Source organism: Lates calcarifer, linkage group LG6, assembly GCF_001640805.2.
Source record: "Lates calcarifer isolate ASB-BC8 linkage group LG6, TLL_Latcal_v3, whole genome shotgun sequence".
Lineage (NCBI taxonomy): Eukaryota > Metazoa > Chordata > Actinopteri > Centropomidae > Lates > Lates calcarifer.
This window is the reverse complement of record NC_066838.1, coordinates 26,597-39,522: the sequence shown is the minus strand read 5'-3', so window position 1 is coordinate 39,522 and position 12,926 is coordinate 26,597. Positions and strand designations below refer to the sequence as shown.

Genomic DNA, 12,926 nt, shown 5'->3' with positions numbered 1-12,926 from the left:
CAAGCCCACCCTGGCACACTATGCAAAAATGGTTGGGTTCTCAGAGAGTAGGAGTGAATTTCAGCAAGAAATATTAGGATATTAATTCACAAGCTTTAAGACTGGTGTGACTTGCTCTAGATGTGAAATATTAACATCTCTTTTTAAAAGTGTGTGTGAGAGAGTAAAAAGTAGGAGCCTTTTTCATGACTGACAATGAGGGACTCTTGCCTGGCTAACAGACCAGATAGACCACATGCTCAGTTTATCTGCAACCTTGGTTTTCCCTCTAGCCAGTTTGTTAGATGAGATACTGCTTATACTCATCCACATGACTGAGCTGACAGCAGGCATGAGAGAACAGAATGGCCTTCTTCTCTCTCTGTGTCTGTGTTTCTATATCACTCTCATCTGTGGAAATATGTTTGGATGCCAAAGACTTAAGGTCTTTTATTAAGTAAGTAAAGTTTATTTGTATAGCACTTTTCAAGACAGAGCAGTCACAAAGTACTTTACAGTAGAAACATTTAAAAACCACACCATAAAAACATAAAAGGAGACATAAATAGGCAAACATAACAAACATACACACAAGGCACTACTCAAATTCAACAAATATATTTTTAGCTGCCTTTTAAAAGATGCCACCAAGTCAACAGTACGAGGTGTGGGTGGCAGGTTGTTCCACAGCTTAGGAGCTAAAATTTGGAAGGCATGTAATTCTGCGCCTCACCCCATAAGGCCATAAAAGTGAAAACCAAAATTTTAAAATGAAATCTAAACTTGACAGGAAGCCACTGCAAACGCTTTAAAGGTGGGGTGATGTTGGATGATTTGTGGTCGCGAGTTAGAAGCCTCACAGCAGTGTTTTGTACAGGTTGGAGGCGATTAATTGACTTTTTGTTCAGACAAGAAAACACTGCATTACAATAAACCAAATGTGGATTTGAGATGAAGGCATGGGCGAGCATCTCTTACTTTTTGAGACAACAGTCCTGAGTTTAGCAGTATTTCGTAAATTGAAGAAACAAGATCGGGTCAGGGACTTGACATGAGAATCAGACATCATGGATTGGTCCAGACACATGTTGAGTAAAGTTGAAGGATTCTATCAGATTAAGAAAGTCAAAGGCAACAGTGCATGAATCATCATCGATGTGAAGTTTGAAATCTCCATGCAGTAAAATTCTTTCCAGCTTAATAGTTGATGATAGTCACAAAAGTCAAATAAAAAATTGCCTGCTGATCCTGGTGGTTTGTAAATTAAAATAGAGAAGATTGATCCGACCAGTCTTCATCATCTGCACTTCAAAAGAGTTAAAAGAGTTAAAAGTGAAAGCCTGCTTTCCCACCCTCTGCCCTTTGATGACAGACATTATTAATACTTCACTCCAAACTGGGACAGTACCAGCCATTCTCAAAACCGCCTTAGTCACTCCTATCTTTAAGAAGCCTGGTCTGACAATATCAGCAACTACCAGCTGATCTCCAACCTCCCTTTCCTGAGCAAAATCCTGGAAAGAGCAGTTTCCACTCAACTACAACAATAAATGTCTGACCATGAGTTCTATGAGCCCCTTCAATCTGGCTTTAGGGCCCATCACAACACAGAGACTGCCTTAGTGAAGATCACAAATGATCTTCTTTTCACTGCTGATTCTGGCCACATCAGCATCCTAGTACTCTTGGACCTTTCTGCTGCATTTGACACAGTTTCCCACACCATCCTCCTCAATCGCTTCTCCACACACCTTGGCCTCACTGGTACAGCTCTCCTGGTTTCAGTCCTACCTATCCAGCCGGCAACAGTTTATCACCATTGATGGCTCTGTCCTTGGTCCCCTTCTCTTCACTTTCTATATGCTCCCCCTTGGTAAAATCATCCGCTGCCACGGTCTGCAGTTCCACTGCTATGCAGACGACAACCAGTTGTACCCCAGTACATCACCATCCACTCAGCTCCCTCCACAGTCCCTCGTCAGCTGCATCCTCGAAATAAAAACCTGGATGACCACTAACCTTCTCAAACAGCAATAAAACTGAGCTCATGGTCATGGCTCCCACAGTGCTGCTCCAGAGGGTTGGAGATTTTCTCCTCCATGTGGACAGCTGCTCCATTTCTCCTTCCTCAGAGGCTTGTAGCGTCATCCTTGACTCCACCCTGTCTTTTGAGTCACACATTAAATCCTGTAAATAAATTAAATACTGTAATGGAGTCCTGTTTGGGGTCCTCAAGAAAGCCCTCAACAGACTCCAGTACATGCAAAACTCTGCTGCCAGGGTACTAACCTGCACTAAGCTTTGGCAGCACATCACCCCCACCTTCACTCACCACTCACACTCACACTGACTTCCGGTTTAGTACTGCATCATTTACAAACTCATCCTGCTTGTCTATAAATCACTCCACAACCTCGGTCCACAGTACCTTTTGGACCTCCTCCGCCAGTATATCCCTTTACAGAACCAGCGGTGCTCTGACTCAGGCCTTCTATCTATTCCCTGCACCAAAACATGGTCCTTTGGTGATAGAGCCCTCAGTGTGGCAGCCTTCACCCTTTGGAACTCTCTCCCAATGGAGATTTGCCATGCTATATTGTTGGTCACTTTTAAGTCTGCTCTAAAAAGTCACTTATTCAACCAGGCCCTTGGCACTTAGTCTTATTTTGTTTGGACATCGCCTTTGTAAAGTGTCCTTGGGTCTTGTGAAAGGCGCTATATAAATTATGATAAGAATTATTATTATTATTATTGTTATTGTTATTATTAAAAGAAGAGGCATTCACCAACTTACAAGGTAAGGGTATACTTAAAAATGACAGCAAGTCCACCTCCACGTCCTGACATCCGTGGAATGGTCAAAAAAGCACAGTCTGGAAGGCATAGTTCAATGAAATTAGAGAAATCCATATTTCACTGCCATGTTTCGGTTAAGAACATAAAATCCAATTTTCCCCTGAGGAATAGATCATTAAGAACAAAAGCCTTATTTGATTTGATCTGTCATGCTGATCGGCAAGGGCACAACAGCGCCAGGTAATGTAGGAGGGACACGGCCTAGATGAGCAGTACACACTCCACGGGATTTCCAAATGTCACTCACCCTAAACTGGGGGACGATACTGTAATCTCTCACATTCTCACGAAACACAGACCTTAGATGAGAAGCCCTAATGTGGCCAGCGAAGGGAACACGCAAGTCCGACATGGAAGAGTCCAACTCAGGACACGCCAGGAGGAGGAGACGAGGAGTTAACTTAACACAACTTAGACCTTTTGAAGCTTTTAGTGCTTAAACAAACATTAAAGATGGTGAAAAACTGGGTGGCCAGTGAAAACAACTAAGCTGTTGAGTTTTGTAGCTGAGAATTACTTTTAGGCAGTCAGTTCATCTTGAGATGTCAAATCTGATCCTTAAAGAAAATACTAAGTACGAAGTGTCAGAAATTGGGGAAGCTGTTTTTGTGCATGCCCTTCATTCATGCCCAGTGATTCTTTCTTAATTTCATTTCAGGACATCATTACCTGCAGCCATGTTTTCCAGAAATGCTGTCAGTGTGTGGAGTATCCTGAAAAAATGCATCGGACTGGTAAAGACCCACAGATTAATTGTTACTTTTCTTTACACAGTGTGTAGGTGACAGAATATATTAGACCACAACCAGGCTAGAGAATGCTAGTGAGGCCCGCCACACATATCTAAAACAAAATGAAATTTTTTATACCTGGTACATGTCAAAAGTTTATTGATGCAGTAACAGGCCAGCAGTTGTTTCAACTTTGTATATATTATTACATTATCTTGCTTTAGACTCCAGTAGTCTTTTTTATTTTGCATTGACCAGATTCAGTAGAACAAAAACAGAGAGCATTTAAGAAATTCAGCTGATTTTAAACAAAATATTCTGATAGTTGAGCTTGAAATCTTAAATCCATACTTCATGTTTTGTGCTTTTCATAGGAGCTGTCCAAGATCACGATGCCTATTGTCTTCAACGAGCCTCTAAGCTTCCTTCAGAGAATCACAGAATACATGGAACACACTTACCTCATCAACAGAGCCTGCTCGCTGTCTGACTCCATCGAGCGCATGCAGGTCAGAGCACAACTGACACACACACACACACACACACACACACAAAAAAAAGAAAAATAAGACAGAAAAATCATGTTCACTGTATAGTGCATTAAGTAATGTAAGCATATTGAGTCTCATGAATAAATCCTAAAGTGTAATAATAACTTACTAATAATAATAATAAAGTGTCAGGTGAGGAAGGTTAAACCAGTACTTGGTATGCAAATCTGACACAGTCACACGCACTCATGGACTCAGACAACCTCCAGAAAATTAATGTGAGAAGATGCAGCATGGAAATAAAAACACACACATAAAAACATTGTAATGTCACAAATACACACACATACACACACTAACATGTTCTGTTTAAAGAGTACGGACTAGATCTGTTCTATATCTACAGTGCCTCAAGATAACGTCTGTCGTGAATTGGCGCTATATAGATAAAATTGACTCGACTGTGATTGCTTGTCTTCAGGCAGTAGCTGCTTTTGCTGTGTCAGCAGTTGCATCTCAATGGGATAGAACTGGAAAACCCTTCAACCCTCTGCTGGGGGAGACCTATGAACTCACCAGGTGCACACACACTGACCAACACATGCACACACACCTACATATACACAGAGAGAGAGAGAGAGAGAGAGAGAGAGAGAGAGAGAGAGAGAGAGAGAGAGACCTCTTTTTAAGGTCACCTATTGAAATAGTGCATTTATCCTTTTTTTCACTGCTTCTTCATACAGAGAGGAGCAGGGTTTCCGGCTGGTATCAGAGCAGGTATCCCATCATCCCCCAGTCAGTGCCTTCCATGCAGAGAGCCTGGCCGGGGACTTCATCTTCCACGGCTCCATCTACCCCAAACTCAAGTTCTGGGGCAAGAGTGTTGAGGCTGAACCTAAAGGGACCATCACATTAGAACTACTCAAGTGAGTCTGAAAAGGAGGGTGGTGAAAATGAGAGTGTTGAATGAGAGTGACACACTACTTTAAAATATACTATATTGTACATATGTACATATGTGTATATATATATATATATATATTCACATTTCTCCGCCTATATATATATATAATTAATAAAATGAAATGTGCAATGGATCTTAGCAGCAGAGGAATGTACTAAACATATGCTTTCTCTTTTGTTTTCCTCTCTTTGTTTGGTCTTATTCTACTTTATTCTGTTATCCTGCTTTCTGCATTATCCTGTCATTCCTTAATGCTGTTTTATTTTCCTCTCCTCTTCCCTGTCCTTCATTCCCTTTGCTTCTTCCATTCCTGCTCCTCTTCCCCAGGCACAACGAGGCATACACTTGGACTAACCCTTACTGCTGTGTACACAACATCATCCTAGGCAAACTGTGGATAGAACAGTATGGCACAGTGGAAATAGTGAACCACAGGTATGTAAATGACACTTGAATGATGTCTGCAAGTTGTATTTCTAATAATGAGCACATAGAATAATTTAACACACTATGGGAGCTGAGTGCATTATAATTACATAATTTGTAGGCTGTAGCGACATCGGCATTAGCCTGATGTCATCTTGGCACCTATTATCAAACTATCACACTTCACTTAATAGAAAAAGACATGAACTGAACTGCACCAAGGTTAAAGTACGGTCACTGAGAATTATTCAGTTCAATTCAATATATTTATATAGCGCCGAATCACAACAAAAGTCATCTCAAGGCACTTTTCATGTAGAGCAGGTCCATACTTAAAATAGGTATTTACAGAGAGAGACCCAACAAATCCCACCATGAGCAGTACTAGGCGACAGTGGCAAGGAAAAACTTCCTTTTAAGAGACAGAAACCGAACTTAGGGTGGGCAGCCATCTGCCTCGACTGGTTTGGGGGGGTCATATAAAACGTAAGGTGATGCCAATATTACAGCAGTAGTAATGATAATAGTGATAATTAAAGTATTGACTGCTAACATAGCAATACTAATAAGTTTAAGTAATTTCTAATTATAGCCGCAGGTGTTGAGTGGAGAGAGAAGCTCAGCGCATCATGGGAGATCTCCCGGCAGTCTAGGCCTATAGCAGCACAACTAAGGGATGGTTCAAGCCTGAGCCAACCCTAACTATAAGCTTTATCAAAGAGGAGAGTTTTCAGACGACTCTTAAAGGTACAGAGGGTGTGTGCCTCCCGAACCGAAACTGGGAGAAGGTTCCACAGTAGAGGAGCCTGATAACTGATGGCTCTTCCTCCTATTCAACTCTTGGAAACTCCGGGAACCACCACTAAACCAGCATTCTGGGAGCGCATAGTCCTAGTGGGATTGTAGGGGACTATGAGATCTTTAAGGTAAGATGGAGCCTGACCATTAAGGGCTTTTTATGTGAGGAGGAGGATTTTGAATTCAATTCTGGATTTGACTGGGAGCCAGTGTAGAGAAGCTAACACAGGAGAAATATGGTTTCTTTTCCTAGTTCCTGTCAGTAATCGTGCTGCAGCATTTTGAATCAGCTGCAGAGTCTTTAGTGACTTGTTGGGGCAGCCTGATAATAATGAATTACAGTAGTCCAGCCTAGAAGTAACAAATGCATGGACTAGTTTTTCTGCATCCTTTTGAGACAGAAAATGTCTCATTTTGGTGATATTACGCAGGTGAAAGAAGGCAGTCCTAGAAGTTTGTCTTATGTGTGAGTTAAAGGACATCCTGATCAAAGATGACTCCCAGATTCTTTACAGTGGAGCTGGGAGCCAGGACAATGCCGTCTAGTGGAACTACATTATTAGAAAATGTATTTCTGATGTGTTCAGGACCAAGTACAATGACTTCAGTTTTATCTGAGTTCAGTAATAAAAAATTGCTTGTCATCCAGGTTTTAATGTCCCGAAGACAATCCTGGAGTTTGGCTAGATGATTGGTTTCATTAGGCTCCATTGACAGATAAAGCTGTGTATCATCTGCATAACAATGGAAATTTATGGAGTGTTTCCTGATAATATTGCCCAAGGGGAGCATATACAAAGTGAAGAGGATTGGTCCAAGCACTGACCCTTGTGGAACTCCATGTCTAACTTTTGTGTACCTGGAGGTGTAGTTGTTAACATGTACAAACTAAAGCCTATCAGATAGATAGGACTTAAACCAGTTTAGTGCAGTTCCTTTAATACCAATAAAGTGCTCCAGTCTCTGTAAAAGGATGTGATGGTCAATCATATCAAAAGCAGCACTGAGATCTAACAAGACAAGTACAGAAACAAGTCCGTTGTCTGATGCGATCAGGAGGTCATTTGTAACTTTTACAAGTGCTGTCTCTGTGCTGTGAGATTTTATCATTAAAAAAGTTCATAAAATCATTGCTGCTGAGGGTTAAAGGGATGTGTGGATCTATAGAGCTGTGACTCTCTGTCAGCCTGGCTACAGTGCTGAAAAGAAGCCTGGGGTTGTTCTTATTATCCTCTATTAATGATGAGTAATAGGCGTCTCTTGCATTACAGAGGGCCTTTTTATATCTTTTGACACTATCTTGCCAGGCTAAGTGGGATTCTTCCAGTTTGGTGGAACGCCACACTCTTTCAAGCCTACGTGCTGTTTGTTTCAGTGTACAGGTTTGGGAGTTGAACCATGGAGCTTGCCTCTTTCTCTTTATTGTTTTCATTTTTAGGGGGGTGAAGGAATCTAGAGTTGTACGTAGTGAGTCTGCAACGCTGTCTACAAGATGATAAAGCTGGGAGGGAGTAGCTTCTGCTAAATTAAGATGAGGCACTGGACCTAAGTTAGTGGGAATAATTTCCTAGAATTTAACTACTGCATGATCTGAAATATTTCTAGTCAGGATGTTTATTGCTGATAATACAGCAATATAAATTCGAAAGTGATTAAAAAGTGGTCTGATAGAACGGGATTCTGTGGGAAGACTGTTACATGTTCAATGTCAATAGCATAAGCTAAAACAAGAGAGTGTGACTCAAACAGTGACTGGGTTTATTTACTGAAGAAAAAGCAGAGCTAAGGCTGTCATTATTGACATCAACATGAATATTGAAGTTGCCTACGATAATTAACTTTATCTGTTTTAAGTACCAAACTCGACAGAAACTCTGAAAATTCAGATAAGAAATCAGAGTATGGACCAGGAGGACGGTACACTACAACAAATAGAATTGGCTTTAATGTTTTCTACCATGGGTGGGACAGACTAAGAACAAGACTTTCAAATAAATTATAATTTAGGTTTAGCACTAATTAGTAAGCTGGAACCGAAAATGGCTGCGACTCCACCTCCACAGCAGGTGTCTCGGGGAACGTGAGTATTAAAATGACTGGGGGGGTGGGTTCATTCAGGCTAACATACTCATCCTGACACAGCCAGGTTTCAGTCAGACAAAATAGATCAAGATGGTAATCTGATCTATGAGAGAGAGAGATGAGAGAGATCTGATATTGAGTAATCCACATTTAATTATTTTATTTTGCTGTACATTTGAATTGGCTGTGTTGATTTTTATGACATTATTGTGACTAACTCCTCTTTTGTTAACCTTTGATTTAGTTAATTTAAATGGTTGGGGGGCAGACACAGTCTCTATGGAGTAATGGGGGGGGTGACTGCTCTAAAGGAGGCACAGAGAAGTGTGTAAGACTGCAGCTCTGTCTCCTGGCCTGAACTCTGGATTGTCAGGGCTTTGGCTTCCTAATAAACTCAGATGTCAGATTTCTAGATATGAGAGATGCTCCATCAAAAGTGGGATGAATGCCATCTCTCCTAACCAGACCAGGTCTCCCCTTTGATAGACTGAGCCACAGCCACCACACAGGAAGGAGGAAGAATAGTTTCTGGGATGGTGATGGGTGCTGGGGGTTCTGACTGACAGGACAGAGCATCGGGTTTCACATTCTTCGAGCCAGGCCTGTAGGACAGAGTGAAGTTAAACTGGGTCAGGAGTAAGACCCATTGGGCTTGACGGGGACCGAGCCTCCGGGCTGACTGGAGGTATGCTAGGTTCTTATGATCAATCCAAACCAGGAATGACACTTCAGTCCTCTCCAGCCAATGCCTCCACTCTTCCAAAGCCAGCACCACAGCGAGGAGTTCCCGGTTTCCTATGTCATAGTTGCACTCTGTGGGAGAAAGACAATAGGAAAAGAAGGCACAAGGGTGAAGTTTGTGTATCTAAAGTGGAATGCTGGACAGAACCACCCCCACGCCAGAGTCCAAAGCGTCCACCTCCACAGTAAACTGTCTGGATGAATGAGGATTGGGGCTGAGGTAAACAGTGACTTGAGAGTGTTGAAGGCCCCATCGGCCTCAGAGGACCAGGAAAATAGAGTTGAAACTGAGGTGAGTGTGGTGAGTGGAATTACTATCTTGCTGAAGTTAGGGATGAACCTGCGGTAGAAATTAGCAAAGCCCAGAAATCTCTGAAGTTGTTTCCGAGTATCAGGCTGGGGCCACTCCACCACTGCCTTCACCTTCACAGGGTTTGGTTTCACCTGTCCACACTCCACCAAAAATCCCAGAAAACTCACAGAGGACACATATAATTCACATTTCTCCGCCTTCACAAACAATTTATTCTCCAGCAGCCTCTTGAGCACTGACCTGACATGATGTTGATGTTCAGCAGGAATCTGGGAGAAGATGAGGATGTCATCCAGGTACACTATGACAAAACGGTTTATCATGTCCCGCAGGATGTCATTAATGAGAGCTTTGAAGACAGTGGGGACAGCAGGGGCATTCGTGAGACCAAATGGCATCACCTGATACTCAAAATGGCCCAGGGGAGTGTTGAACACCGTCTTCTACTCATCCCCTTCCCTGATTCGCACCAGGTGGTAAGCGTTCCTGAGGTCAAGCTTAGTGACAACCGTAGCCTGATGTAGGGGTGTGAAAGATGAGTCCATGAGAGGAAGTGAGTATTTTCCCTTTATTGTTATGTTGTTGAGACCACGGTAATCAATGCAGGGTCGAAGGGAACCATCTTTCTTCTTAACAAAGAAAACCCCGCCTCCCAAATGGGAAGAGGATGGACGGATTAAACCAGCGGCCAGGGACTCGTGAATGTACCTCTCCATGCACTCACATTCGGGGCAGGAGAGATGGAACAACTGGATAGTGGGGAGTGGCACCTGGAAGCAGCTCAATAGCACAGTCATATGGTTTGTGAGGAGGAAGAGAGACAGCTCGGGACTTACTAAAAACCTCCCCTAAGTCATAATACGCAGGAGGAACCAGGAAGAGATCTAGGGGTTCGGAATCTGAGTAAGCAGAGAAATCATGATGGGTGACAGCAGAATGTAAGCAGGTGGTCTGGCACTTAGAGCTCCAGCTGAGGATGGTGCCGCTTACCCAGTCGATATGGGGATTATGGGTCTTAAGCCAGGGCTGACCAAGGATCAAAACTGCTTGAGGTGAGGGGATCAACAAAAACTGAATTCTCTCCTAATGATTACCAGAAGTGAGTAGAATAATGGGGATGATCTGGTGAGTCACTTGGGCAAGTAGTCTGCCATCCAAGGCATTTACCTCCTTTGGCATAGGGAGATTCAGGACAGGTGATACCCAGGTGAGTGGCAGTGGAAGAGTCAAGAAAATTTTTGTCAGCCCCAAAATCGATCAGAGTGGTCTCCCACAGAAGAACAGCCTGCACCTGAGTACGGGAGAAGGAGTTACGTAGGGAGGGTGCAGAGACATCCACAGGAGTGGACAAAGGCATTGGCGGAAGACTGGGACAAACAGAGACAGAGTCACTAAACAGCTTACTCAAATAGAGACTCAGAAATGGTCAGAATTTACTGCAAGGGTTCAACTGAGAGGCCAGAAGTTACCACTAAGGCAGATGGAACAAACTGGCGTTGAGTGACGAGCAGACTAGGGTGATGAACGGGTGAGGATGAGTTAATAAGTTTCAGCTGTGCCAGTGCCACGCCACGCCCCTGTGGAATAAGCGCACACACACCTACACACAGAGGGAGAGGGCGGGAAAGAGACAAAACCAGGGCAGAAACTGAGGAAGAGGAGGGTGACCGTAACACTTCACTGACAAATATAGCTGTGTATCATCTGCATAACAATGGAAGTTTATGGAGTGATTCCTGATAATGTTGCCTAAAGGAAGCATATACAAGGTGAATAGAATTGGTCCAAGCACAGACCCTTGAGGAGCTCCATGTCTAACTTTTGTGTATATGGAGGAGTTGTCATTAACATGTACAAACTGAAGCCTATCAGATAGATAGGCCTTAGACTGCTTTAGTGCAATTCCTTTAATGCAAATAAATTGTAATAAGTATGAAATAGGATGGTCAATCAAGATCTAACAAGAAAAGTACAGAGGCAGTTCCATTGTCTGGTGTGATGACAGGGTCATTTGTAACTTTCACAAGTGCAGTCTCTGTGCAATCATGCAATCTAAATCCTGACTAAAAATCCTCAAATAAACTATAGTTGTGTAGAAAGTCACATAAGTGTTTTGCGACTGTTTTTTCCAGGATCCAGAGAGGGGAGATATAAGTCGGTAGTTAGCTAATGTGCCTGGATCGAGAGTAGGCTTTTTTTAGAAGAGGTTTGATTACAGCTACTTCATAAGAGTGTGCCACAGCCTGTTAGTAGAATATAGACAGATTGATCATATCCAGTAGAGAATTGCTAATTAAGAGTAAAACTTCCTTAAGCAACCTATTGGGATGGGGTATAGGAAGTTGATGGCTTAGATGAAGAAATTGTTGAAGTTAGTTCAGTAAGTGCCTTGCATAGAAAGCATGGCAACTTGTCATCACAACACCATACCTCTCAGGAGGGTTTATATTTATGGTTTTATTGCCCAGTTTTTTTTTTTGTTTTTTTTTATTAAAACCAACATACAAAATCCAATAAGCCAGCATTGATTTTTTTTAATTTCAGATTTTATGTTTAAAGCTCAGGTTGTGAAGAGATGTTAACTGGTTCTTCTCTTTTCTCCTGTAGCACTGGAGACAAGTGTGTGTTGAATTTCAAGCCCTGTGGGATGTTTGGCAAAGAGCTGCACAAAGTGGAGGGATACATCCAGGACAAGAGGTCAGAGTTTACTGATACATTAACTTCAGCATGAATATTGTAACATTTGTTATACTAATATAGTTCTTCCTTGTTCTCCACTCACATTTACTCTCCTTTTCTTGCTCTGCCCACTTGTCCTTTTCTAATATTTTTATTCCCTTTATCTTTTATATATATTGTATACCTTTGTCTTCTTCACTTTTTGTCTTCTCCTGCTTTTCACCTCTGTTGTTTCCTCATCTTGTCCTTCTTCTATGCTTTCTCTACTACTTCTTCCTCTCATCCACCTCCTCTGTCCTGTCTTTCTTTGTGTCCAGTAAAAAGAAGCGCTGTGTCATCTATGGGAAGTGGACGGAGTGCATGTGGAGTGTCGACCCTCAGACTTTCGAGAGCCACAAGAAGTCAGAGAAGAAAGGAGACAACAAGAAGCACAAACATGTGAGAACAAGTTAGAAAATATTTGTTATTGTTGCTGTTATGAGACTGGAATTTTTGTCTGCTGTTTTTCAAGGAAGCTCCCATTTTTAATGTGTATATAAAATATTTAAAAAACAGTATTGTGTTGCCTTCATTTCACCCAGATTGTGAATAACATTGGGTTGTTTCTATTCTGTAATTGCTGTCTTATGATTTTGGGGTTAGTCCTATTTATTTGTTGTCTTTTTATCTTGAGTTCTTGTTGGTGTCCACAGCGTTCTGTGTGCTCTTATCCAGGTAAACCAACAGGCTTGTGTAGGCTTGTGATGATGCTGTCAGCGATTCAGCTTTAGTATTATAGCTGCAAAATGTGTGTACGTAGCTTTCGATTTAAACCAATGTCTTTCACAAAGTTATGTGACCTTTGTGGTTGCATTTTTTAATATTTC

The 12,926-nt window shown here is 42.1% G+C and overlaps 1 protein-coding gene across 3 annotated transcripts in view; it reads left to right on the top strand.

Annotated features, from left to right (window-relative positions):
• Nucleotides 1-12,926, top strand: part of LOC108900464 (oxysterol-binding protein-related protein 2) — a 49,708-nt gene that overhangs the window by 25,924 nt on the left and 10,858 nt on the right. For all 3 annotated transcript variants that reach the window (XM_018701515.2, XM_018701516.2, XM_018701514.2), the window contains exons 4-10: nucleotides 3,494-3,569; nucleotides 3,941-4,075; nucleotides 4,539-4,636; nucleotides 4,801-4,983; nucleotides 5,349-5,456; nucleotides 11,989-12,078; nucleotides 12,378-12,498. In XM_018701515.2, the coding sequence (XP_018557031.1) occupies nucleotides 3,494-3,569; nucleotides 3,941-4,075; nucleotides 4,539-4,636; nucleotides 4,801-4,983; nucleotides 5,349-5,456; nucleotides 11,989-12,078; nucleotides 12,378-12,498 (811 nt within the window). The remainder of the gene's footprint in view (nucleotides 1-3,493; nucleotides 3,570-3,940; nucleotides 4,076-4,538; nucleotides 4,637-4,800; nucleotides 4,984-5,348; nucleotides 5,457-11,988; nucleotides 12,079-12,377; nucleotides 12,499-12,926) is intronic.